Below are 26,978 nucleotides of genomic sequence, written 5' to 3'. Positions count from 1 at the left end.
AGTCTTTAAACCATTTTGAGTTTATTTTTGTGTACGGTGTGAGGATGTGTTCTAAATTCATTGATTTACATGCAGCTGTCCAACTTTCCCGACACCAATTGCTGAAGAGTCCATCTTTTTTCCATTTTATATTGTTGCCTCCTTTGTCAAAGATTAATTGACCAGGGCTTCCCTGGTGGCGCAGTGGTTGAGAGTCCACCTGCCGATGCAGGGGACACGGGTTCGTGCCCCGGTCCGGGAAGATCCCACATGCCGTGGAGCGGCTGGGCCCGTGAGCCATGGCTGCTGAGCCTGCACGTCCGGAGCCTGTGCTCCGCAATGGGAGAGGCCACAACAGTGAGAGGCCCATGTACTGCAAAAAAAAAAATTGACCATAGGTGTGGGTTTATTTCTGGACTCTCTATTCTGTTCCATTCATCCATATGTCTGTTTTTGTGCCAGTACCATGCTGTTATGACTACTGTAGCTTTGTAGTGTTTTCTGAAGTCTGGGGGGGTTATGCCTCCTGCTTTGTTCCTTTTCCTCAGGATTGCTTTGGCAATTCTGAGTCTTTTATGTTTCCATATAAATTTTATGTGTATTTATTCTAGTTCTGTGAAAAAAGTCATGGGTAATTTGATAGGGATTGCATTAAATCTGTAGATTGCTTTGGGTTGTATGGCCATTTTAACAATAGTAATTCTTCCAATCCAAGAGCATGGGATATCTTTCCATTTCTTTGAGTCACCTTCAGTTTCCTATATTAATATTTTATAGTTTTCAGTGTTTAAATCTTGGTCACCTCCTTGGCCAGGTTTATTCCTAAGTAGCAGACAATATCTTAACTGCATCCAATTTTCTCCAGGAGTACAGGTATGACACCTTCTTCCAAGGTGATTTATTTGACATACTCATTCAGGACATACAAATATTCACAAAGGAGTTTATGAAAGGGGATGGGCCATTGCCCCACACCTAGTGCAAAGCCTGACATCTTGACTAGATTCCTAAAAATTATTCAGTAAACTGAGAGCTGCTCCATTCTTGACACTATCAAGAAACAGTTTTGAAACTCTTGGCACCTACAACATTAAAATAAGCCCAACATATTTTGGGGTTCTAGAAGCAACAGGTCTTATGTCTTTAATCCATTTTAGGTTGATTTTTGTGTATGGTATGAGATAAAGGTCAAATTTCATTTTTTTGCATGTGGATATCCAGTTGTTCCAACACCATTTATTAAAAAGATTCTTCTTTCCCCAGTGTGGATTCTTGGCATGCTTTTCAAAGATCAGTTGACCATATATGTGTGGGTTTATTTCTGGGCTCTGTGTTCTGTTCCATTTTCTATTCTGTTCCATTGGTTTATATGTCTGTTTTATACAAGTGATATACAGTTTTGCTTACTGTAACTAACAGTCAACAAAATGAAAAGGCAACCCATAGCTTGTGCAAAAATATTTACAAATTATATATCTAATGAAGGGTTAATATCCAAAATATATAAGAAACTACTACAACTCAATAGCAAGAAAACCCACATAACCCAATTAAACAACAGGCAAAGGAACTGAACAGACATTTCTCCAAAGAAGGCATGCAAATGACCAAAAAAAAAAGGTGCTGAACATCACCAATCACCAGGGAACTACAAATCAAAACAACAATGAGATTTCACCTCACACTTGTAAGGATGGCATTTATTAAAAAAAAAAAAAAAAGATAAACAAGTGACAAGTGTTGGCAAGGATGTGGAATAAAGGGAACCCTTGTACACTTGGTGGAAATGTAAATTGGTGCAGCCACATTGGAAAACAGTATGGAGGTTCCTCAAAAAATTAAATATAGAACTACCAGATGATCCAGCAATCCCACTCCTGATATATTTTCAAAGGAGTTGAAACCAGGATCTCAAAGAGATATTTGCCTTCCCATGTTCACTGCAACATTATTCACAATAGGCAAGATATGGAAGCAACCTAAGTGTCCATCAGTGGATGAATGGATAAAGGGAATGTGGTAAACATACACAATGAGTATTAATCAGCTATAAAAAAGAAGAAAATCCTGCCATTTGAGACAACATGGATGGACCTTGACAGCATTATACTAAGTGAAATAAGTCAGAGAAAGACAAATGCTTTATGATTTCACTTATATGTGAAACCTAAAACAAAAAAACTAAACTCATTTGTACAGAGAACAGATTGGTGGTTGCCAGAGGTGCATTTTGGGGGTGGGTGAAATGGGTGAAGGTTGTTGAAAGGTACAAACTTTCTGGTTATAAGATAAATAAGTCCTTGGTTTGTGATGTATAGGGTGGTTAACAATACTATGTTGTATACTTGAAAGTTGCAGAGAATAAATCTTAAAAGTTCTCATCATAAGAAAAAAATTATAAATGTGTGGTGATGGATGTAAACTAAGCTTATTGTGTAATCATTCTATAATATATACATATATAAAATCATTATGTATACTTAAAACTAATACCGTGTTGTATGTCAATTATATTTCAATGCAAAATAAATAAAAAGTTTTTAAGCATGTAGGAAATTTTAGAAGTTACAAACCAAAAATATAATAATAATGGCTTTTATATTTACCTACATAGTTACCTTTTCTGGAGTTCTTTGTTAATATGGGCTTGAGTTACTGTCTAGTATGTTTTCTTCCATCCTGAGAGACTCCCTTATCATTGCTTGTAAAACAAAAATAATAGTGACAGACACCTCTAACTTTTGTTGATCCAGGAATGTCTTAATTCTTCTTCATTTTTGAAGGATGGTTTTGCTTGTTATATAATTCTTGGTTGACAGTCTTTTTCTTTCCACTGTCTACTAACTTAACATGGCTTGTGATGAGAAATTGGCTGTTAATCTTATTGAAGAATTTTTATATGTGATGAGTCATGTTTTTTTCTTGCTGCTTTCAAGTTCGCTCTTTGTCTTTTAGGAGTTTTATTATGTCTTGGTGTATATATCTTTGAGTTTATCCTCCTTGAAGTGTGTTGAGCTTTTTGGATGTGTAGATTCATGTCCTTTACTAACTTTGGGAAGTGTTTGGCCATTATTTCTTCAAATATTCTTTCTTGCCATTTCTCTTCTCCTTTGACTCCCATAATGTGTATGTTGGTACACTTGATTGTTGTCCCCAGGGTCCTTTAGGCTCTGTTCACTTTTTTCATTCTTTTTTTCTTCCTGCTTCTCAGGCTGGATAATTTTAATTTCCTATCTTCAATTCAGTGATTCTTTGTTCTATCTGCTCAATATGCTGTTGAACTTCTTAAGAGTTTTTCATTTCAGTTATTGTACTTTCTGATCCAGAATTTCTATTTGGTTCCATTTTATAATTTCTACCTCTTTATTTACATTTTGTTTATATATTGTTTTCTTGATTTCCTTTAGTTGTTTGCCCATGGTTTCCTTTTGCTCTAAGAGCATATTTAAGAAAGTCATTTTAAAATCCTTGTCTATTAAGTTCAATAGCTGGGCTTCCTCACAGGCCATTTCTGTCAAGTTTTTTCCTATGAATGGGCCATATTTCCTATATCTTTGTATGTCTTGTGATTTTTTGTTGGAAATTGGGCATTTTAAATATTATAATGTAACTCTGGAAATTCTCCTCCATCTCTAGGGTACTGTTGTTGATTTTTGAGGGCTGTGGTCACATGTTTCTTTAGTGACCTATCCAAACTATTGTTTTGCAAAGACTGTAAATTCTTTGCCATTTGTGGTCAGTCACTGAAGTCTCTCTTCCGTTATCTCAGTGGCCAGCTAATGACCTTACAGATTTCTTAAAACACCAAAATTTAGCTGCCCCTTTTTTCATTAACCAGTCCCTGGTTGCTATAAGTTTTGTATTAGATTATGGAGTTTGAAATAGTTGATCTGTGAGCCTTTGACATTTATATTTGTTTCAGTGAAGGGACCAATTCTTTGAGCACCCTACTCTACCATTTTCCATCATATCACTTCTCCATTCTCCTTTGATAGATGCTTTCTTTTATGTTAATATTATTTTTATTTTACGTTTTAAGTTACTATTTTTGTTTCCTGGGGCTTAGGGGAGTAGGAAGAGATCAATAATATACAAAGTAGTATCATGTACTTTTTTGATGCTTGCCATTTCCTGCCTCAACAACCTACTACTACAATGTTTCAGCCATGCAAGTTATCTCACCACCTGCAGGTGTACTGGTTATATTAGAAATGAATTATTTTCCTTATATAAGATAAATCCAAATGGTAACATTAGATTTCATTTTATTATTATTTACAGCTATCAATAATGCTAAGTTTAAAAATTATATTGATATTTAATTATTTTTTTCTATTCACTTTTTCTGGTCTATTTTTATTTCAGAGTTCACATTGTTCTTGTAGCACAGTGAATGAAAATTTAAATATCGCTAATGGTGTAGGTAAGTTATTATTTGTATATATGGTTGTAATTTTCAAATATTCAGTGAAATTGAGAACATAAACTCATGTAAAACAATTACTATCAAGACTTTCCTTCAAAATATAAATTACACTATGATGTTTATGATTACTGGCATGAAAAACCTATGGAATTACAATATTAGTGGGAAATCAAGCAAAGCAAAATACAGATGGCCTTAAGATCCTAGGTAATATTTATTTTACATGCATTATTATATAATATTACTAAACCATTTAATACATTTATCTGTGTTTACAAACGTTCTGGCTATCTATAGATCTATCTAGTGAAGTTTTTCTAATTCAAGGAATTGTTCTGTGATATTGTTATGGAGACACATTTGACATATCAGTAAACCCAAAGATAATCAAGATAACAACTAGTACAGCATGAGCATGGAACAACCAGATGAGACAATGCTGCTGGATCAGAGTTCTGGAAGTCCCCTGCTGTGTCATGTTGGGGTTGAAGGAAATGGGAGATTCCTAAGGGAATCAAGATAGCCAGGGCAATGAATCTAAGATGGATACTTGGATATCTTGAGGCAGCAACTTTTTACAAATTAGTACAGAAATGTTTTAATATTCAACAGTTGGGACAGTTATGACTGTGTAGTAACTGAATATCCATCCAGAGGAGACTGTAGTAATCTAATTAAAATGAAGAGAAAATAAGAATAAAACACTTGACAGGGAGGATGAGCAAGCAGGCACGTTTCTTTGTAACATGAAAGCATCCTTGAGTAGTAGAGAGTGTTCTCCAATTAGGAACTTATGGGGAAATAGAAGATGAAAAAATATATTAAAAAAAAAAGACATACAGGGAAAATATCAGATGAAATTGTAACTGAGAAGTGTATTGTTAGAAGAAAGTCCCCAAAAGGGCAATTTGACTTATCTTGAATAGTTGAATGTCGTGAAATGAAAATTATTACAAATTAATGTTTTAGCCATATATGTGTTTGTTTTTATCCATATGCATACATATGGATATGTATTTATATATCTGTTCTACACAATAATAACAGTTCTAAGAATATATATTGGGGTACAGGAAGCTATTTTAGAACAAAGGATGTCAGTTCCAGGAATACTTTAAATGTCAGGAAAAATTTAAAGTACACCTAAATTACTATTTATTTTAGAAGAGAAAGTGACCATTTGGAATAACATTCATGAGTAATAAGAGAGTACCTATAATATGATGCCTCCAAAACTTTCATTCTAATATCCTTTGGAGTCTTCTAATCATAAAAGAACTTTTGGAGTAAATCTGCTAGAACAGCAAGCAAGTTCCTTATTTTATTATTTCTGACTATTGCTTGAAAAGGGGAAACAGTGTATCAAATAATAGAAAATATTGTTGGGGGGTAAACCGGATCTCACCCCTGCCTTGCCACTAATTAGCTCTGGACCTTAGGCAACCACTTGTCTTATAAAAGCCTCAATTTTCCCATTTTAAAAATTAAAGAATGGAACTAGATACTAAGAATAAATATTTCAGTACTCCCTTGCAGTTTCCTTATATTGCCTTATAATCTTCATAACTTTGTAGACATTTCACATACATTAATTTATTTAATCTTCATAAATACAACCCTGTTAGGTTGACACTATTATACTAGTTTTATAGATGAGGCAACTGAGGCATGGAAAGGCTGAGTAGTTTGACAATTCTGTAAAAGAAGTCTGTGAAACAAGCCAGTGGTCCAATCTCCTGTGAAGAGTAAAGAGCCTTTATAAGCAGTGTCAAATCAAATACAGAATTGGAAAGAACATCTATGGTGTATCTTTTAAAAAGTAAATGCTTAGGGAGGAAAACAGGGCTTATTTTCTTATTGTTCACTCCTATTTGCTCTTGGGCAGGTCATAACTTTTCTGGATCTTTTTCTCATTTTTAAAATGAGAAAGATGGTTTTAAGACTGTTTGGTCTCCTATTTCTCTAGAAGGCTATATTCCTAAATTTATGTCTGAACAGAGCCTTTTAAAAACGATTCAAGGTTCCTAAATATATATTTTAAATGATTTTATTATACTTTGCATTACACTCTTCAGTTTATTTACGTAGACCAGTCTTATATAATTAACCTAATTCTTCTATAGATACATTATATAAGGTAAAATGCAGTATATTAAAGTTTATTTAGTAAGGTTCAGCACTCTTGCTAAATTCCTTGAATTATCATTACCTTTAAGCAAATTAGAGGCATATGCCTAGCCCAGTTCCTTTGGAGCTACTTTCATAGATACCCTCTGACTCCTGATATATATGCACATATTTTTAGCCTAGCACCACAATTCATTGAAGAATATGGTCGTTCCACTCCATACTTTTATAAATTCTTTAAGTTTATTACATAAGAATCCTCTCTAGGGTCATGAATTGAATTAAGGAAATATAGAATTACTCATGAAATGTATCTAGAATGTAGATTGTCTGTCCACACAGCTTTACAGAGTTGGGTATGTATAGCAAATGAATGATGGAAGATTACCCAAATGACTGCTAGAGGATAGGCTAAAATGAGGCTCCAAGAAGGATTAGTAAAAGCAATCTTTTAAACATGCAGTCAAGCATAGCTCTGATAAGGTGCCTAATCTTTAACAGCCACAAAAACATTCAGAACCACCTAGAGTGCAATGGCGATATTTTTTTTTGTTTTTACTTCATTTCTTGAACTGGCATTGAGCCAGAAAAGTAGAAGTGTTCAATACATTGACTATAATCTGACTACAAGACAATCTTTGATGTACATAAAGTATGGTGCATGATGACATTTAACTTTAATAACTTTATGTATTTTAACAATGCTATTCAAATTAGTAGTCAGAGTTACTAGATGACAGACCCAAGGGTGCAGCGTGTCAGGGGTCAGAATAGAGGGAGTAGTAACGATGGTAACAATAACAGCAAAACTTCCATTCATTTGTGCTTATTATGTCCCAGACACAGTATTAGATGCTTTAGCCCTTTAAATCACACAATCCTATGAGAGAGGATCTTTACCCTTTGACAGATGACAAAACTGAGACAGAGAGAGGCAAGATAACTTGTCCAAATTTAGATGGTTAGTTGTTGCAGAGACTATTTGAGTCTAGGCAGTCTGGCTCCAGAGCCTGTGCCCTTAACTGCTATGCTACATAGTCATTCGAGACATGTCTGAAGAACATGCTTGTCAAATGCCACAAGTGCTAACTTAATTATATCATTTTTTCATTCTTTTTCAGATGAGTTAATACAAGATAAGGCCTATGGACAGAAAAATACAAATAGAAAAAGAAAATCAGTAAGTAGATATATCCTTTAAAAACCATTGTTAACATTTTACATTGTTTTGAATTAATTTTTACTGAATATTCTGTCATCAAGAAAGCACATACTTTATTGAGAATTTATTATAAGTAAATTTTATTTATATTATTAATCATAGTTTATTATAAATTATTATAAAGCAATATAAATATAACATTAACTTCAGCAGGTTATAGTATTTAATTCTTCTGCCTCTCCCAAAATGGCTGTTGTTTAATGGGCAACTCACAATAGCACCAGGAAAGCATAGACTATCTTTGCCCAGCTGTTGTGACATGAACAATTTTACAGAAGCCATTCTCCTCATCCCAATTTTCCATTAATACTTGAAATGAACTATACTGGATTCCTTTTTTTACACCTTGAGAATTTTCAGTTGTTCAAGATTCGGCTGTCTAAATGCCATGCCAGGCTAACAGCAGTACTTCACAAATGGAACAAGGGTTGTGTGGCTTGGGATGAGGATTGGGCAAGAAAGAAACACTGAGATGAAAGGCGAGAAGAGAAAGGAAAACTTGGTCTACTTCATATTTTGCACTCAGTAGGTATGAACCATGCTCACACAGGGGAGAAGATTCTAAGCCCTTAAAGAATTGTCAGTACTTTTCCTCATAATTTTTAATGACTGACTCCTTAATCCAAGACATTGGAACCCCCATGCTAATACTATTTTGTAGGGAGTAGAATTTGATATAAGAGTGTCTTGGACTACACGCAGAAGGGTTTAGTCACTTTAAAGACAGAAATCCCAATTGTCCAGGACATTACTGATCCTAATATTCAATCCAGTTGTCCCAATAAGCCATTAAAATGTCCTGGAAATTTTAATATTTTGCTATTCAAACTACTTCTTCCAGGCTTATTCATCTAAAAATAGCACAAAAATCCCATCTGATTACTGGCCTAAAATTTATGTAGGAAAAGAGTGGCATAAATCTACCAGGCATTATACTGTTATAGAAAGAGTACAAGATTTTGAGTCAGAAGACTTGAATTCTGGCACCAGTCCCTTCACTATTAGCTGGAGGTTAAATGGGAACAAACCTAGTTGAATGAATCTGAGGTGGATTTTCAGTAGATGAAGCAACCCTCACACAATTTTTCACCTTCCATTTTATTCTTCCATTTATTATCGCAGCCCTAGCAACCATCCATCTTCTATTTCTTCACGAAACAGGCTCTAATAACCCCACAGGAATCTATCTGACATAGATAAAATTCCGTTTCATCCATATTATACAGTCAAAGATGTTTTAGGCACTTTACAACTAATCCTAGCATTACTAATACTAGAATTATTCTCACCCGACCTGCTAGGAGATCCAGACAACAATATTCCAGCAAATCCTCTCAACACACCACCCCATATTAAGCTAGAATGATATTTCCTATTCGCATATGCAATCCTACGATCAATTTCCAACAAACTAGGAGGTGTACTAGCCCTAATCTTCTCAATTTTAATTCTAGCATTCATTCCAATATTCCACACATCCAAACAACGAAGTATAACATTCTGACCTCTCAGCCAGTGCCTATTCTGAGTATTAGTAGCAGATCTACTAACATTAACATGAATTGGAGTACAACCCATAGAACACCCCTTCATTATTACCAGACAGCTAGCATCCATCTTATACTTCTTTTTAATTCTAGTGCTAATACCAGTAGTTAGCATTATTGAAAGTAATCTCCTAATATGAAGAGTCTTTGTAGTATATTTATTACCCTGGTCTTGTAAACTAGAAAAAGAGAATAATATATCTCCCCAGGACTCAAGGAAAAAGCTCAAGCTCCACCATCAGCACCCAAAGCTGAAACTCTACTTAAACTATTCCCTGATAATTGTTATGGGACATTTCCACAATCTTAAAGTACCATGTCAGTATTAAAATAACATTTTCCTCTCCCATAAATAGCTAATGTATTTCATGCATATGGTATATATCCACATATATAAGTACATACATATTATATATATATAATATATGATATGTGTAATTGTGCATTAATTATCTGCCCCATGCTTATAAGCATGTACATTATATTATTGATATTACATAGAACATAATGGTATTAATAGTACATAGTACATTAAGTCAGATCAATTCCAGTCAACATGCATATCATATCCAATAGATCACAAGCTTAATCAGCAAGCCACGTGAAACCATCAACCCACTTAGCATGTGTCTCTCTTCTCGCTCAGGGCCCATGACTTGTAGTGGTTTCTATTAATGAACTTTATCAGACATCTGGTTTTTACTTCAGGACCATCTCACCTAAAATCGCCCACCCTTACCCCTTAAATAAGACATCTCAGTGGGCTAATGACTAATCAGCCCATGCTCACACATAATTGTGGTTCATGTATTTGGTATTTTTTAATTTTTAAGGGGTGCTGTGACTCGGCTATGGCCATCTGAGGACTTAACAAAGTGAAATAAATTGTAGCTGGACTTAATTGAATATTATTAACCAGCATCATCAACCATAAGGTGTTATTCAGTCAATGGTTACAGGACATAAGGAAATTACACACATGTACATGTGCATGGACATGTACATAATTACATGCACATACACGTACACATTTATTAAATAGGTAAACGCCCTGCTTAACAAATCCCCTTACCCCCCACTAAGCCCTATGCTCCATATGCCTATGACACCCTACCAAACCCCAAAAACAAGGTAAGAAACATACAAATACATAGAATTTAATTAATCTATCCAACAAAACACAGACATTTCAATACTCAAGTAAAATAAATCCTAATCATACCAATAAATTATGTAGATATATACCACTTATATAGACAGAAATCTCCCTAGATTTATCAGCCACTTTTATTAAAATTAAATTTTAAAATTCAACACTATATCTAATATAAAATACACAAATTAATCATGTACACATTACCACATAATCATGCATACAAACTCAGCCTGTTAATGCAGTTAAGACTTAAAGCAAGGCACTGAAAATACCTAGATGAGTTTACTAACTCCATAAACACATAGGTTTGGTCCTAGCCTTTCTGTTAGTTTTTAATAAAATTACACATGCAAGCATCCACACCCCAGTTAGAATGCCCTGTAAATCATAAAGATTAAAAGGAGCAGGCATCAAGCACACTACAATAATAGCTCATAATGCCTTGCTCAGCCACACCCGCACAGGAAACAGCAGTGATAAAAATTAAGCCATAAATGCAACTTTGACTAAGTTATATTATCCAAGGTTGGAAAATTTCGTGCCAGCCACCGCGGTCATTTGATAAACCTAAATTAATAGAAAACCTGCATAAAGCATGTGACAGAATAAGTTTTCAAAAAGTTAAATTCTAACTAAGCCATAAAAAGCCATAGCTAAAATAAAAATAAACTACCAGTGACTTTAATATTTCCTGATTACATGACAGCTAAGACTCAAACTGGGATTAGATACCCCACTATGCTTAGCCCTAAACTCAAATAATTACAATGACAAAATTATTCACCAGAGTACTACTAGCAGCAGCTTAAAACTCAAAGAAGTTGGCAGTGTTTCATATCCCTCTAGAGGACCCTGTTCTATAATCAATAAACCTCACCAACCCTTGCTAATTCATCTATATACTACCATCTTCAGCAAACCCTAAAAAGGAACAACAGTAAGCATAATAATTATACATAAAAACGTTAGGTCAAGGTGTAACTTATGGAGTGAGTAGAAATGGGCTACATTTTCTATTTCAAGAATATATTTCTTTTTTTTCAATTTTTTTTTAATCTTTTGGCCACGCTGCACGGCATGTGGGATCTTAGTTCTCTGACCAGGGATCGAACCCGCAGCCCCTGCATTGGCAGCATAGAGTCTTAACCACTGGGCCACCAGGGAAGTCCCAAGAATATATTTCTTACTACACAAAAGTTTTTATGAAACTAAAAACCAAAGGAGGGGACTTCCCTGGTGGTCCAGTGGGTAAGACTCCATGCTCCCAATGCAGGGGTCCCGGGTTCAATCCCTGGTTGGGGAACTAGATCGCACACGCATGCCGCAACTAAGAAGTCTGCGTGCCGCACCTAAGAGCCCGCATGCTGCAACTAAAAGATCCCTCATGCCACAACTAAAGATCCCGCGTGCTGCAACTAAGATCTGGCACAGGCAAAATAAATAAATAAATATTTTTTTTAAAAAAGGAGGCTTTAGTAGTAAATTAAGAATAGAGTGGGGCTTCCCTGGTGGCGCAGTGGTTGAGTCCGCCTGCCGATGCAGGGGACACGGGTTCGTGCCCCGGTCCGGGAAGATCCCACATGCCGTGGAGCGGCTGGGCCCGTGAGCCATGGCCGCTGAGCCTGTGCGTCCGGAGCCTGTGCTCCGCAACAGGAGAGGCCACAACAGTGAGAGGCCCGCGTACGGAAAAAAAAAAAAAAAAAAGAATAGAGTGCTTAATTGAATAAGGCTATGAAGCACACACACACCGCCCATCACCTTTCTCAAGTATTAAAATAATCCTCTATAATCTATTAACAAATACTAATCATATGAGAGGAGACAATTCATAACAAGGTAAGCATACTGGAAAGTGTGCTTGGACAAATCAAAGCATAGCTTAAATAAAGCACCTAGTTTACCACCCAGGAGATTTCATAATTTATGAATACTTTGAACTAACTGTAACCCAAACCTCCCACAATTTTAATTACCACAAGCAAATCAAATAAACCATTAACCTAATAGTTAAAGTATAGGAAATAGAAATTTTAAAATCTTTTGGCGCTATAGAGAAAGTACCGTAAAGGAATGATGAAAGAAGCATTAAAAGTAGTAAAAAGCAAAGCTTACCCCTTTTACCATTTGCATAATGATTTAACTAGTAAACATTTAACAAAAATAACTTAAATACCTTGAAACCAGACAAGCTATTTATGAACAGTTTATTAGAACAAACTCATCTATGTGGCAAAATAATGAGAAGATTTATAAGTAGAGGTGACAAGCCTAATGAGTCTGGTGATAGCTGGTTGTCCAGAAAAAGAATCTTAGTTCAACTTTAAAAATTACCTAAAAAAACTATAAATTGTAATGTATTTTTAAATGTTAATCGAAAAAGGTACAGCTTTTTAGAAGTAGGGTACAACCTTATCTAGAGAGTAAAAACAACACCATAGTTCACCTAAAGGCAGCCACCAATTAAGGAAGCGTTCAAGCTCAACAATATATTTACCTTAATAACAACTATAAGCAAATCAACTAGTTTAATACTGGACTAATTATTAACCAATAGAAGCAATGACGTTAATATGAGTAACAAGAAATATTTCTCCCTGCATAAGCTTACATCAGTAACTGATGCTGTACTGAAAATTAACAGTAAATAAATCTAAATCAACATTAAATTACTTATTATAATATACTGTTAACCCAATGCAGGCATGCACTTAAGGAAAGATTTTAAGAAGTAAAAGGAACTTGGCAAACACAAACCCTGCCTGTTTACCAAAAACGTCACCTCTAGCATAACTAATAGTAGAGGCACAGCCTGCCCAGTGACATCTGTTAAATGGCCACGGTATCCTGACCATACAAAGGTAGCATAATCAATTGTTCTCTAAATAAGGACGTGTATGAATGGCCACAGGAGGATTTCACTGTCTCTTACTTTTAATCAGTGAAGTTGACCTTCCCTTGAAGAGGCAGGAATAATAAAATAAGACGAGAAGACCCTATGGAGCTTTCATTTGTTAACACCCCAAAAAACCAAACTAAACCAACAAGGGATAACAAGTTTCATTATGGGTTAACAATTTTGGTTGGTGTGACCTCGGAGGACAAAAAAGCCTCCAAGTGATTAAAATCTAAACCAACTAGTCAAAATATCTTATCACTTATTGATCCAAAAATTGATCAATGGAACAAGTTACCCTAGGGATAACAGTGCAATCCTATTCTAGAGTTCATATCGACAATAGAGTTTACGACCTTGATGTTGGATCAGGACATCCCAATGGTGTAACCGCTATTAAAGTTTCGTTTTTTCAACAATTAAAGTTCTACATGATCTGAGTTCAGACCAGAGTAATCCAGGTTGGTTTCTATCTATTATGTATTTCTCCCAGTATGAAAGGACAAGAGAAATAAGGTTTACTTTACAAAAGTGCCTTAAAATCAGTTAATGATATGATCTTAATTTATTTTATAAATGTACTACCCAAGAACAGGGTTTGTTAGAGTGGCAGAGCCTGGTAATTGCATAAAAGTTAAACCTTTATAAACAGAGGTTCAACTCTTCTCCCTAACAAAATGTTTATAATTAACATCTGGATACTCATGGTCCCAATTCTAGCTGTGGCATTTCTCACATTAATTGAATGAAAAGTATTAGGTTACACGCAACTTTGAAAAGGACCAAACATCTTTGGACCATATGGCCTATTACAACCTGTTGCCAATGCAGTCAAACTATTCATTAAAGAACCACTACAACCAGCTACATCTTCCATCTCCATATTTATTCTTTATAAATTTTATTTATAAATAAAATTTATTTATTCTAGCTCTAACCTTAGCCTTAATCATAAATCCCGCTACCTATACCTTACCCTCTCATCGACATAAATCTAGGAGTATAATTCATATTAGCTATGTCAAGCCTAGCCATCTATTCCATTCTATGATCTGGATAAGCTTCTAATTCAAAATATGCTCTAATTGGAGCCCTATGAGCAGTGACACAATTTCATATGAAGTAACACTAGCAATTATCCTTTTATCAGTCCTTTTAATAAATGGATCCTTTACCCTCTCAACTCTCATCACAACACAAGAACAATAATTTTTACATCGTGACCTCTAGCCATAATATGATTTATTTCTACCCTAGCAGAAACTAATCGAACCCCTTTCGATCTAACAGAAGGAGAATTAGAACTTGTATCTGGCTTTAACGTAGAATATGCAGCAGGCCCACTTGCTATATTTTTCCTAGCAGAATATGCCAACATCATCATAATAAATATTTTCACAACAATCCTATTTCTAGGAGCATTCCACGATCCCCATACACCAGAACTATACACAACCAGTTTTATTATCAAAACACTACTATTAACAATCTCCTTATGCATTCAAGCATCCTACCCATGATTCTGATATGATCAACTCATACATCTACTTTGAAAAATTATCTATCACTAACACTAGCCCTGTGTATATGACACGTTTCACTACCTATCATAACGTCAAGCATCCCTTCACAAACATAAGAAATATGTCTGATAAAAAAGTTACTTTGATAGAGTAAATAATAGAGGTTTAAATCCTGTTATTTCTAGAATTATAGGAATTGAACCTACCCCTTAAGAATTCAGAATTCTTCGTGCTACCACATTACACTATATTCTATAGTAAGGTCAGCTAAATAAGCTGTTGGGCCCATACCCTGAAAATGAAAATCCCATTATCCTTATCATTATCTTAATAACCATTATTTCAGGGACCATAATGAAATAACTAGTTCACACTGATTACTTATTTGAATTGGGTTTGAAATATATTAGCTATCATCCCTATTCTAATAAAAAAACTTTAACCCATGAGCCGTAGAAGCATCTACTAAATATTTCTTAACATAGGCCACCGCATCAATATTACTTATAATAGCTGTTGTCATTAACATACTGTATTGTGGTCAGTGAACCATTACAAAAATCTTTAATCCAACAGCATCAATAATCATTAAAATAGCTCTAGTCATAAAATTAGGACTATCCCCATTCCACTTTTGAGTACCTGAAGTCACACAGGCATTTCACTAAAAGCAGCCTTAATTCTATTAACATGACAAAAACATGCACCACTATCCGTATTATACCAAACTTCACCATCCATTAACCTAAACTTACGACTAATCATATCCACACTAGCAGTCATAATTGGAGGATGAGGCAGACTAAATCAAATGCAACTACGAAATGTCATAGCTTACTCATCAATCGCTCACATAGGCTGAATAACAGCTACCATATTATATAATCCAACTCTAACAATCCTAAACCTACTAATTTACATTATAATAACACTCACTGGACTTCGCTAGTGGCACAGTGGTTAAGAATCCGCCTGCCAATGCAGGCAACATGGGTTCGAGCCCTGGTCTGGGAAGATCCCACATGCCGTGGAGCAACTAAGCCCATGTGCCACAACTACTGAACCTGTGCTCTAAAGCCCGCGAGCCACAACTGCTGAGCCCGCCCGCCACAACTACTGAAGCCCGCGTGGCTAGAGCCCGTGCTCTGCAACAAGATAAGCCACTGCAATGAGAAGCCCGTGCACCTCAACAAAGAGTAGCCCCCACTTGCTGCAACTAGAAAAAGCTCGCGTGCAGCAACGAAGACCCAATGCAGCCAAAAATAACTTAATTAAAAAAAATAACACTCACTATATTCACATTACTCATTCACAGCTCAGCCACCACTACATTTTCATTATCACACACAAGAAACAAAATACCCATCATTACAACTCTTATCCTCACCATTCTATTATCAATAGGAGGCATCCCACCACTATCAGGATTGAGTAATTATTCAAGAAATAACAACAACAAAAAAGAACATTATTTTACCCACACTAATAGCTATCACAGCACTGCTTAACCTATATTTCTCCATACAACTTACGTATTCTACATCACTAACCATATTACCATCAGTCAATAACATAAAAATAAAATGATCATTTGAATATATAAAACAAAAAACTTTTCTACCAATAATAACTGTAATATCTACATTACTTTTACCCCTTACACCAATCCTTTCAGTACTGGAATAGGAATTTAGGTTAATATAGATCAAGAGCCTTCAAAGCCCTAAGCAGGTATAATTTACTTAATTCCTGTATAATAAGGATTGCAAGACTCTATACTACATCAATTGAATGCAAATCAAACACTTTAGTTAAGCTAAATCGTCACGTGATTGGTGGGATTTCATTCCCACGAAATTTTAGTTAACAGCTAAATACCCTAGTCAGCTAGCTTCAATCTACTTCTCCCACCGTCAGGAAAAAAAAAAGGCAGGAGAAGCCCCAGCAGAATTGAAGCTGCTTCTTTGAATTTGCAGTTCAGTATGTTTAATTCACCACAGGACTTGGCAAAAAGAGGACTCAACTTCTGTCCTTAGATATACAGTCTAATGCTTACTCAGCCATTTTACCTATGTTCATAAACCGCTGATGATTCTCAACCAATTATAAAGATAACGGCACCTTGTACTTATTATTTGGTGCTTGGGCTGGGATAGTGGGTACTTCCTTAAGCCTACTAATTTGTGCTGAATTACGTCAGCCTGGAGCATTACTTGGGGATTATCAAATTTACAATGTAATTGTAACAATCCACACATTCGTAATAATTTTCTCCATAGTTATACTTATTATAATTGGAGGCTTCAGAAACTGGTTAGTTCCACTGATAATTGGAGCACCCGATATAACCTTCCCTCGTGCGAAAAACAGAAGCTTCTGATTACTTCCACCCTCTTTCTTACTCTTACTCGCATCCTCAGTGGTAGAAGCTGGTGCAGATACAGGCTGAACTGTATACTCACCTCTAGCCAGAAACTTAGCTCATGAGGAGCTTCAGTTGATCTTACCAGTTTTTTCTTATATTTAGCAGGTGTTTTTTCAATTCTAGATGCTATTCATTTTATTACCACAATTATTAACATAAACCACCCACTATATCTCAATACCAAACACCATTATTTGTGTGATCTGTCCTAATTACAGCTGTATTACTATTATTATCATTACTAGCAGCTGAAATTACCATACTAACGGACCAAAATCTAAATACAACCTTTTTCGACCCTGCAGGAGGAGGAGACCTGATTCTTTTATCAACACCTGTTCTGATTTTTTGGTTACCCTGAGGTTTATATTCTTATCTTACCTGGATTTGGAATAATCTCACATATTGTAACTTATTATTCAGGGAAAAAAAGAGCCTTTGAGGCATAGTATATGGGCATAGCATGAGCTATGACATCTATCAGCTTTTTACGGTTTATCATATGAGCCCATTATATGTTTACACATAGATGATGATACACGAGAATATTTGACATCAGCTACTATAATTATCGTTATTTGTACAGGAGTAAAAGTATTTAGCTGACTGGCAACTCTTCACGGGGGTAATATCAAATGATCCCCTGCTATATTATGAGCCCTAGGCTTTACTTTCCTTTTTATAGCAGGTGGTTCAGCAGGAATCATTTTAGCCAACTCGTCCCTAGAAATCGTTCTTCACGATGTGTATTGTGTAGTTGCACATTTCCATTATGTACTATCAATAGGAGCAGTGTTCGCCATTACAGGAGGCTTCATACATTGATTCCCACTATTCACAGGCTACACACTTAACTCAGCATGAGCAAAAAGTCATTTCGTAATTATATTTGTAGGCGTAAATATAACTTTCTTCCCACAACACTTCCTTGGTCTATATGAAATACCATGATGATATTACTACTACTCTGATGCATACACAACATGAAATAGTATTTCATTAATAGGCTCATTCACTTCACTAACAGCAGTGATACTAATAATTTTTATAATCTTTATAATTTTTATAATTAATAATTTTTATAACCGAGAAGCATTTGCATCAAAACGAGAGGTCTCAATAGTAGAGCTAACCACTACAAACCTAGAATGATTACATGGATGTCCTCCACCATATCACACATTTGAAGAACCCACTTATGTTAAAGTAACTAAATAAGAAAGAAAGGAATCAAACCCTCTTTTACTGGTTTCAAGCCAATACCATTATGTCTTTCTCGTTAAGTGAGATATTAGTAAAATTTACATAACTTTGTCAAAGTTAAGTTATAGGTGAAAACCCTGTATAACTCTTTGGCACATCCTTTTCAACTTAGGCTTTCAAAATGCAACATCACCTATTATAGAAGAACTTCTACACTTCCATGATCACACATTAATAATCATATTTTTAATTAGCTCCTTAGTCCTATTTATTATTTCACTCATATTAACAACTAAGCTAAGACATACAAGCACAATAGATGCACAAGAAGTGGAAACAATTTGAACAATCTTACCAGCCATCATCCTAATTTTAATTCCCTTGCCATCACCATGAATTCTTTAAATGATAGACAAAATTAATAATCCCTCTCTGACTATAAAAACTATAGGACACCAATGATATTGAAGTTACGAATACACAGACTATGAAGACTTAAATTTCGACTCATATATGATTTGTACTTCAGATCTAAAACCAGGAGAGCTGCAGTTATTAGAAGTAGATAACCAAGAAGTTCTACCCATAGAGATAACAATCCGAATATTAATTTCTTCCTAAGATGTTTTACACTCATGAGCTATTCCTTCATTAGGCCTAAAAACAGATGCCATTCCAGGACGCTTAAATCAGACAACCCTTATATCAACACCACCAGGCCTATATTATGGACAATGCTCAGAAATTTGTGGATCAAATCATAGCTTCATGCATGTCATCCTTGAATTCATTCCACTTAAATACTTTGAGAAATGATCTGCATCAATATTATAAATTCATTAAGCAGCTAATTAGCTTTAACCTTTTAAGTTAAAGACTGGGTGTTAAATCTACCCTTAATGATATGCCACAACTAGACACATCAACATGGTTTATTACTATTTTATCAATAATTCTAGTTCTATTCATTATATTCCAACTAAAAAGTTTTAAATATATTTATACTTCAAACCCAGAATTAAAATATACTAAAACACAAAAACAACTCACCCCTTGAGAAGCAAAATGAACGAAAATTTATTTGCCTCTTTCATTAACCCAACAATATTAGAACTTCCTGTTGTATTAATCGTTATATTCCCAAGTATTTTATTCCCCACACCTAACCAACTAATCAACAACCGCATGATTTCTATTCAACAATGATTAGTCCAACTTACATTGAAATAAATAATAGCTATTCACAACCACAAAGGACAGACCTGAACACTAATGCTTATATCACTTATCCTATTTATTGGATCAACGAATTTACTAGGACTCTTACCACGTTCATTTACACCCACTATACAACTCTCAATAAATTTAGGTATAGCAGTCGCTCTGTGAGCAGGAACTGTAATTACTGGTTTCTGCCATTAAACAAAAGCATCCTTAGCCTGTTTTTTACCACAAGGACCACCAGTTCCTCTTTATTCAGGCAATAGCCTTAGCTGTATAATTAACAGCTAACATTATAGCAGGACATCTATTAATTCATTTAATTAGGGGAACAACTCTAGCACTACTAAATATTAGTACCACCACAGCCCTCATTACATTTATTATCCTTGCTTTACTTACTATGCTCAAATTTGCTGTTGCCCTAACTCAAGCTTACGTATTCACCTCACTAGTAAGTCTTTACTTACATGACAACACATAATGACCCACCAAACCCATATCACATAGTAAATGCCAGTCCCTGACCCCTTACAGGAGCTCTCTCAGCCCTTCTAATAACATCAGGCCTACTAATTTGATTTCACTTTAATTCAATAATATTATTATCATTAGGTCTATTAACTAATACCTTAACAGTATACCAATGATAACAAGATATTGTCCGAGAAAGCACTTTCCAAGGCCGCCATACACCAGTCGTTCAAAAATGACTTCAGTATGGAATAATCCTATTTATTATTTATTTCAGAAGTCTTCTTTTTTACTGGCTTTTTCTGAGCCTTCTATCACTCAAGTCTTGCTCCTACACCTGAATTAGGTGGATGTTGACCACCAACAGGTATCCGTCCTCTAAATCCACTAGAAGTGCCACACCTTAATGCCTCAGTGTGATTAGTTTCTGGAGTATCCATCATCTGAGCCTACCACAGCCTTATAGAAGGAAACTGTAAGCATATGCTCCAAGCTCTTTTTATTACAATTACCTTAGGTGTATACTTTACACTTCTACAGGCCTCAGAGTACTACAAAACACTTTTTACAATCTCAGACAGGGTATATGGCTCAATTTTCTTCATAGCTACAGGATTCCACGGTCTGCCTATAATTATTGGCTCTACTTTCCTAGTCGTCTGCTTCTTAGGCCAGTTAAAATTCCACTTCACTTACAATCATCACTTCAGCTTTGAAGACACTGCCTGATATTGACATTTTGTGGATGTAGTATGACTGTTCCTTTATGTGTCTATTTATTGATGAGGATCTTATCCTTTTAGTATTAAATACTACATTGACTTCTTATCAATTTGGTATAATCTGAAAAGGAATAATAAATCTTATAAATGATACTAATTATAAGTATAGCACTAGCCTCACTACTTGTATTTACTGCATTCTGACTCCCTCAATTAAATATTTATACAGAAAAAACAAGTCCCTATGAGTGGGAGATTTGATCCCATAGGATCGGCATGCTTACCCTTTTCCATAAGTTTTTTCTTAGTAGCTATAACATTTCTTCTCTTTGACTTAGTGATTGACCTCCTTTTTACCTTTATCCTGAGCATCCCAAGCAAATAATCTAAAAACAATACTTGTTGTAGCGCTATTCCTAATCCTACTACTAACAACAAGCCTGGCTTATAAATGAACCCAAAAAGGACTAGAATGGACTGAATATGATAATTAGTTTAAGCTAAAATAAATAATTTTGACTCATTAGATTGTGATCAAGTTCATAATTATCAAATGCCTTTAGTATATATAAATATCATTATAGCATTTACAGTATCTCTTATGGGATTATTAATATATCGATCTCATGTAAGATCCTCACCCCTCACTACTATTCCTAGAAGGAGTAATATTATCACTATTTATTATAGTAACACTAATAATTTTAAATATACACTTCACCCTAGCTAGCATATATTATACCTACTATATAGCAGGCACCATGCTATAAATCATTAACAATGATATACTATAGGTGGGTACCATATTGATAAGCTTTTTATGTTTATCATTTTATTTAATCCTTACAACAAAGTAGGCATTGTTATTTTATACATTTTGCAGATGAGGAAACTGAGGCTTAGTAAGATTAGATAAGGGAGTTGGAATTTGGACCTAAAATACATATGATCAACCACCTTCTCCTGCCCACCTGACCTTGAGTAACTAAAAATGTATTAGTGAATGTAGCTGACAGAAAGTGGGGAATTACAATACATCTATAACACTAGATGAGTGCACAGGGTACCTTGGAAGCATCCTGTGAAGAATGTACCTAACAGGACCTGGGGCAGGAGAGGGAGGGTAGGTATGGGTAGTGAAAGGCCTTTTTAACCAAAAAGTGTGATTCAGTGAGATATTCAGTTGGCCAAAAAGTTCATTCAGGTTTTTCTGAAACATCGTATGGAAAAACCCGAACGAACTTTTTGGCCAACCCAGTAATATATGTAAAATATTTACCAGTGCTTTGCCAACTTATATTGTGTTGGTTGAATTGAAATGAACCCTAATAGCATGACATTCCCAGGACCATTCAAGCAATTCATATTGTGAAAAGACCAATGAGCTAGAGAAATGAAGATTTTTATGTCTATTCCAACTCAAACTATTTTGACAAAGACAAATTTATCAAAAATATGCAGCCCTAAGGGTCTCCAAGGGACTCACTTAGAGACTCCTCAGTAAAGTACAAGCCATCCCCTAAATGACAGAGTACTAAGGTCTTTAATCATAGTTGTTCATCTTCTTTACCATAATGTACGCATCTTGAGAGCTAAGAGTTTGTGTGTCTTGTATTCCCAGTATCTAGAACAATGTCTGGAACCTAGACAATTGACAAATACTTTTTGAATGAGTACCTACTATGTGCCAGGTACTGTGGATACAAGAATGAAAAGAACGTAGCTGTCGACTTCAAAGACCTTATAGCCAGGTGGAGGAAAAAGACTTACTTGGAGTAAACCATTTTATTACAGTAACATAATTGGTATAAAGGAGATAAGTTTACAAAGTACAGTACGCATCAGCAAAGAGCACTGACAGATTAAGATGATCTGTCAGCTGGCTTAAGATTTGTCTTGACTCCATATTAACTGTGGCACCTTAGGTGATTTGTCACATTACCACCACAGCAATATCCTTTACAACTGATCATGTGACCATTGTCTTTACTAGATTGGGGCAAGGTATTTGTCCCACTCATCGTTCTATCTTCTGACACCTAACACGGTGGTACAAAGTAGTCAACTGATAGGTGTTGTGTTTTGTTTATGTTTAAACCATGTGGTTTTTTGGCTTATTCCGTTACCACTAATAGTTTCTGTCTACCAAGTGCTCTATGACTTTCCCCTAAAGGTGTTGGTAGTGTTAGGCAAATGCTCACAAGTATACTCTAAATATATTTTCCTACTCCCAGGGATACTACACTCCTCACTCCCTATAAGATCACCTGCAGCCAAGGCCAAAGGCCACCTGTGGACTTGGGGAACTGCATGTTATAACCCCTCAAGGATCTAGACTGAGGGCAGTCAAGACCTATATAGGGGGAGGGTTATTGAACTCAGCTAAAAACCCTGAAAATGATAGGTATATTTCTTTGTTAGAAACACACACAGATATATACACACACACACACACAATTTATGTAATTGAAATACAAAATTTCACCACTTTAAAATATATGCAGAAGAAGAAAACAAAAGATAAATGGGGGATAAAGGAAAAAGATTTATCATAGCATTAGAGAGAGGCATGGCAACTAATGAAAGGACAGCCTTCATATATACCAACATGGTATCAGTACAAGCAGAAAGTTGATCTTCTATCTCAAGCCCCCATTCCCACCCCTGGGAAAAAAGGTAGTGCACTCTGATTTCCCCATGTGGTAGGACTGAACAGGCAGCCAATCTTCTATCTCTACCCAGGAGAAGAAGGTAATGCTCCAATTTTCCTGCTAGGATAGTGTTGTGGGGCTAAGCTGTGAGCTGATCTTTCATCCCCAGCCTGGTGAAAGAGGCAATGCTGTGATTCTCCCATCAGGGTCAAGTAGTCAGCTACACCCCTATCTACACTTAGTTGCAATAAGATTTAATGAGGCTGTGCAGTGTGGTCCTAATCAGCATTAGACTTCATCCTCTTCACTGTCAGGAGGATCCAGTGGGGAACTGAGCCTCCACCCCACCTGGCGTCAATGAGGAAAAACTAGGTGGTGAGAGGCAGGCTACATGGCGCTTTGCTTCTCCCTTTTTACTCCTTGTTGTCAAGGGGCCTAGTGAAGAAATGACCTTACACCTACACTTGGAAGCAAGAGATGATTCAAGTAGCTGCCCCACTTTCACTGGAAAGATGCCAACTGGGCAGGGGGGGAGGTGTTCAATGTCCATCCCACCTGTTTGCAACAAGTTAGTGTGAGTCACTGCCCCATTTTTGCTGGGGTGGTGTCAGGGGAGCCTAATGGGATACCAAACATGCACACCCACCTGGCTGGCCCCATGCTACATCTCAACAGAGTGACTGCCTGCTAAAATAAATATTTCAAAAGATCCAGAGTCTTATAAGATCCAAAGTATCCAGAATAAGATTGAAAATCACTTGTCATGGGCTTCCCTGGTGGCATACTGGGTAAGAATCCACCTGCCAATACAGGGGACATGGGTTTGAGCCCTTGTCCAGGAAGATCCCACATGCCGCAGAGCAACTAAGCCCATGCCCCACAGCTGCTGAGCCTGCACTCTAGAGCCCACAATCCACAACTACTGAAGCCCACGCACCTAGAGCCCTTGCTCCACAACAAGAGAAGCCACCGCAATGAGAAGCCCGCACACCGCAACAAAGAGTAGCCCCCACTCACCGCAACTAGAGAAAGCCCATGCACAGCAATGAGGACCCAACGCAGCCAAAATAAATAAATAAATTTATATATTTAAAAAAAAGAAAATCACTTGTCATACCAAGAACTAGGAAAACCACAACATCAATGAGAAAAGATAATGAACAGATGCCAACACCAAGATGAGTCAGATGTTGAAATGATCTAAAAGAAATTTAAATAACCACCATAAAAATGCTTCATCATCAGTCATAAATTCTCTTGAAACAAATGAAAAAACAAAAAATTATCAGCAGAGAAATACAAGTTATAAAAAAGACCAAATGGAAATTATATAATTGAAAAAGACAATAACGAAAATTAAAATCTCATTGATTGGGCTCAGTAGTGGAGTGGAAATGACAGAGGACAGAAGTAGTGAACTTGAAAAAATATCAGTAGAATTCACCCAATCTGAACAACAGAACGAAGATAGACTGAAAAAAAATAAACAGAATTTCTGGGATCTGTGGAACAGTAACAGAATAGTTAATATTCATATTATTAGAATCCCAGAAGTAGAGAGGGGAGGGAGGAGGAGGAGAAAGAGAAGAAGGAGAAGGAGAAATTATTCAAAGAAATAATGGCTGAAAACATCCCAACATTGGTGGAAAACATAAACCTATAGATTAAAGAAGCTGAGCAAAGCCCAAAGAGGATAAACCCAAAGAAATGCAAGGCATCATTACACTTCTAAAAATTAAAGAAAAAATTTCTTGAAAGCAGCCAGAGAGAAACAATGAAAACTGTAGGGAATAGAAACCTACCAGGGAATACCTATTTGAATGACAGTGATTTTCTCATTTAAAATAATGGAAGCCAGAGGATGTGGCACAATATTTTTCATGTATGAAAAGAAAAGAACTGGCAACTGTAAATTATATACCCAGCAAAAATTCAGAAGTAAAGGGGAAATAAAGACATTCTCAGACAAAGGAAAAGTAAGAGAATTTGTTTGTAGCAAACATACCCTTAATGAATGCCTAAAGGAAATTCTCTAAAAAGAAAGAAAATGATAACAGAAAAAGGATTGGAACTACAGAAAGAAAGAAACATCAGAATGGGCAAATATTGGAGACTATCCTAATTTTCAAGAGTTTTTAAATAATATGTGATGAGTGAAGCAAAGGTTATAACACCATCTGCTGTAATGTGAAATGTAAGTAGGGGAAATACTTAAGACAGACAATTATTTTTTAAAAGTAGGGAGGATTAAAGTGCCTAAATGGAAGTAAGATGTCTATACTACACTCAAAGGGGTAAAATATCAATACCAGTACGTTGTAATAAGTTAAGTGAAGATATTATAATACCGAGCACAACCACTAAGAAAACTGTAAAAAACAATATACTGGGACTTCCCTGGTGGCGCAGTGGTTAAGAATCCACCTGCCAGATGACATGATACTATACATAGAGAATCCTAAAGATGCTACCAGAAAACTACTAGAGCTAATCAATGAATTTGGTAAAGTAGCAGGATACAAAATTAATGCACAGAAATCTCTGGCATTCCTATACACTAATGATGAAAAATCTGAAAGTGAAATTAAGGAAACACTCCCATTTACCACTGCAACAAAAAAGAATAAAATATCTAGGAATAAACCTACCTAAGGAGACAAAATACCTGTGTGCAGAAAATTATAAGACACTGATGAAAGATATTAAAGATGATACAAATAGATGGAGAGATATACCATGTTCTTGGATTGGAAGAATCAACATTGTGAAAATGACTCTACTACCCAAAGCAATCTACAGATTCAATGCAATCCCTATGAAACTACCACTGGCATTTTTCACAGAACTAGAACAAAAAGTTCACCATTTGTATGGAAACACAAAAGACCCTGAATAGCCAAAGCAATCTTGAGAAAGAAAAACGGAGCCAGAGGAATCAGGCTCCCTGACTTCAGACTATACTACAAAGCTACAGTAATCAAGACAGTATGGTACTGGCACAAAAACAGAAATCTAGATCAATGCAACATGATAGAAAGCCCAGAGATAAACCCACACACCTTATCTTTGATAAAGGTCACCTTATCTTTGATAAAGGAGGCAAGAATATACAGTGGAGAAAAAACAGGCTCTTCAATAAGTGGTGCTGGGAAAACCAGAGAGGTACATGTAAAAGTATGAAATTGGAACACTCCCTAACACCATACACAAAAATAAACTCAAAATGGATTAAACACCTAAATGTAAGGCCAGACACTGTCAAACTCTTAGAGGAAAACATAGGCAGAACACTCAATGACATAAATCACAGCAAGATCCTTTTTGATCCACCTCCTAGAGAAATGGAAATAAAAATAAAACATAAACAAATGGGACCTAATGAAACTTAAAAGCTTTTGCACAGCAAAGG

At 35.8% G+C, this 26,978-nt stretch overlaps 1 protein-coding gene and 1 long non-coding RNA gene across 2 annotated transcripts in view; one reads left to right on the top strand and one right to left on the bottom strand.

Moving 5' to 3' along the window:
• C2CD6 (C2 calcium dependent domain containing 6) overlaps positions 1–26,978 on the top strand; it is a 142,532-nt gene that overhangs the window by 85,869 nt on the left and 29,685 nt on the right. The window contains 2 exon segments of the mRNA XM_079923486.1: positions 4,345–4,402; positions 7,654–7,712. Of these exon segments, the coding sequence (XP_079779612.1) occupies positions 4,345–4,402; positions 7,654–7,712 (117 nt within the window).
• LOC307187441 overlaps positions 1–26,978 on the bottom strand; it is a 57,191-nt gene that overhangs the window by 6,958 nt on the left and 23,255 nt on the right. The window lies entirely within an intron of this gene.

This window comes from Stenella coeruleoalba (genome assembly GCF_951394435.1).
Source record: "Stenella coeruleoalba genome assembly, chromosome: 6".
Classification (NCBI taxonomy): Eukaryota; Metazoa; Chordata; class Mammalia; order Artiodactyla; family Delphinidae; genus Stenella; species Stenella coeruleoalba.
This window is presented reverse-complemented; position numbering and strand designations above follow the sequence as displayed.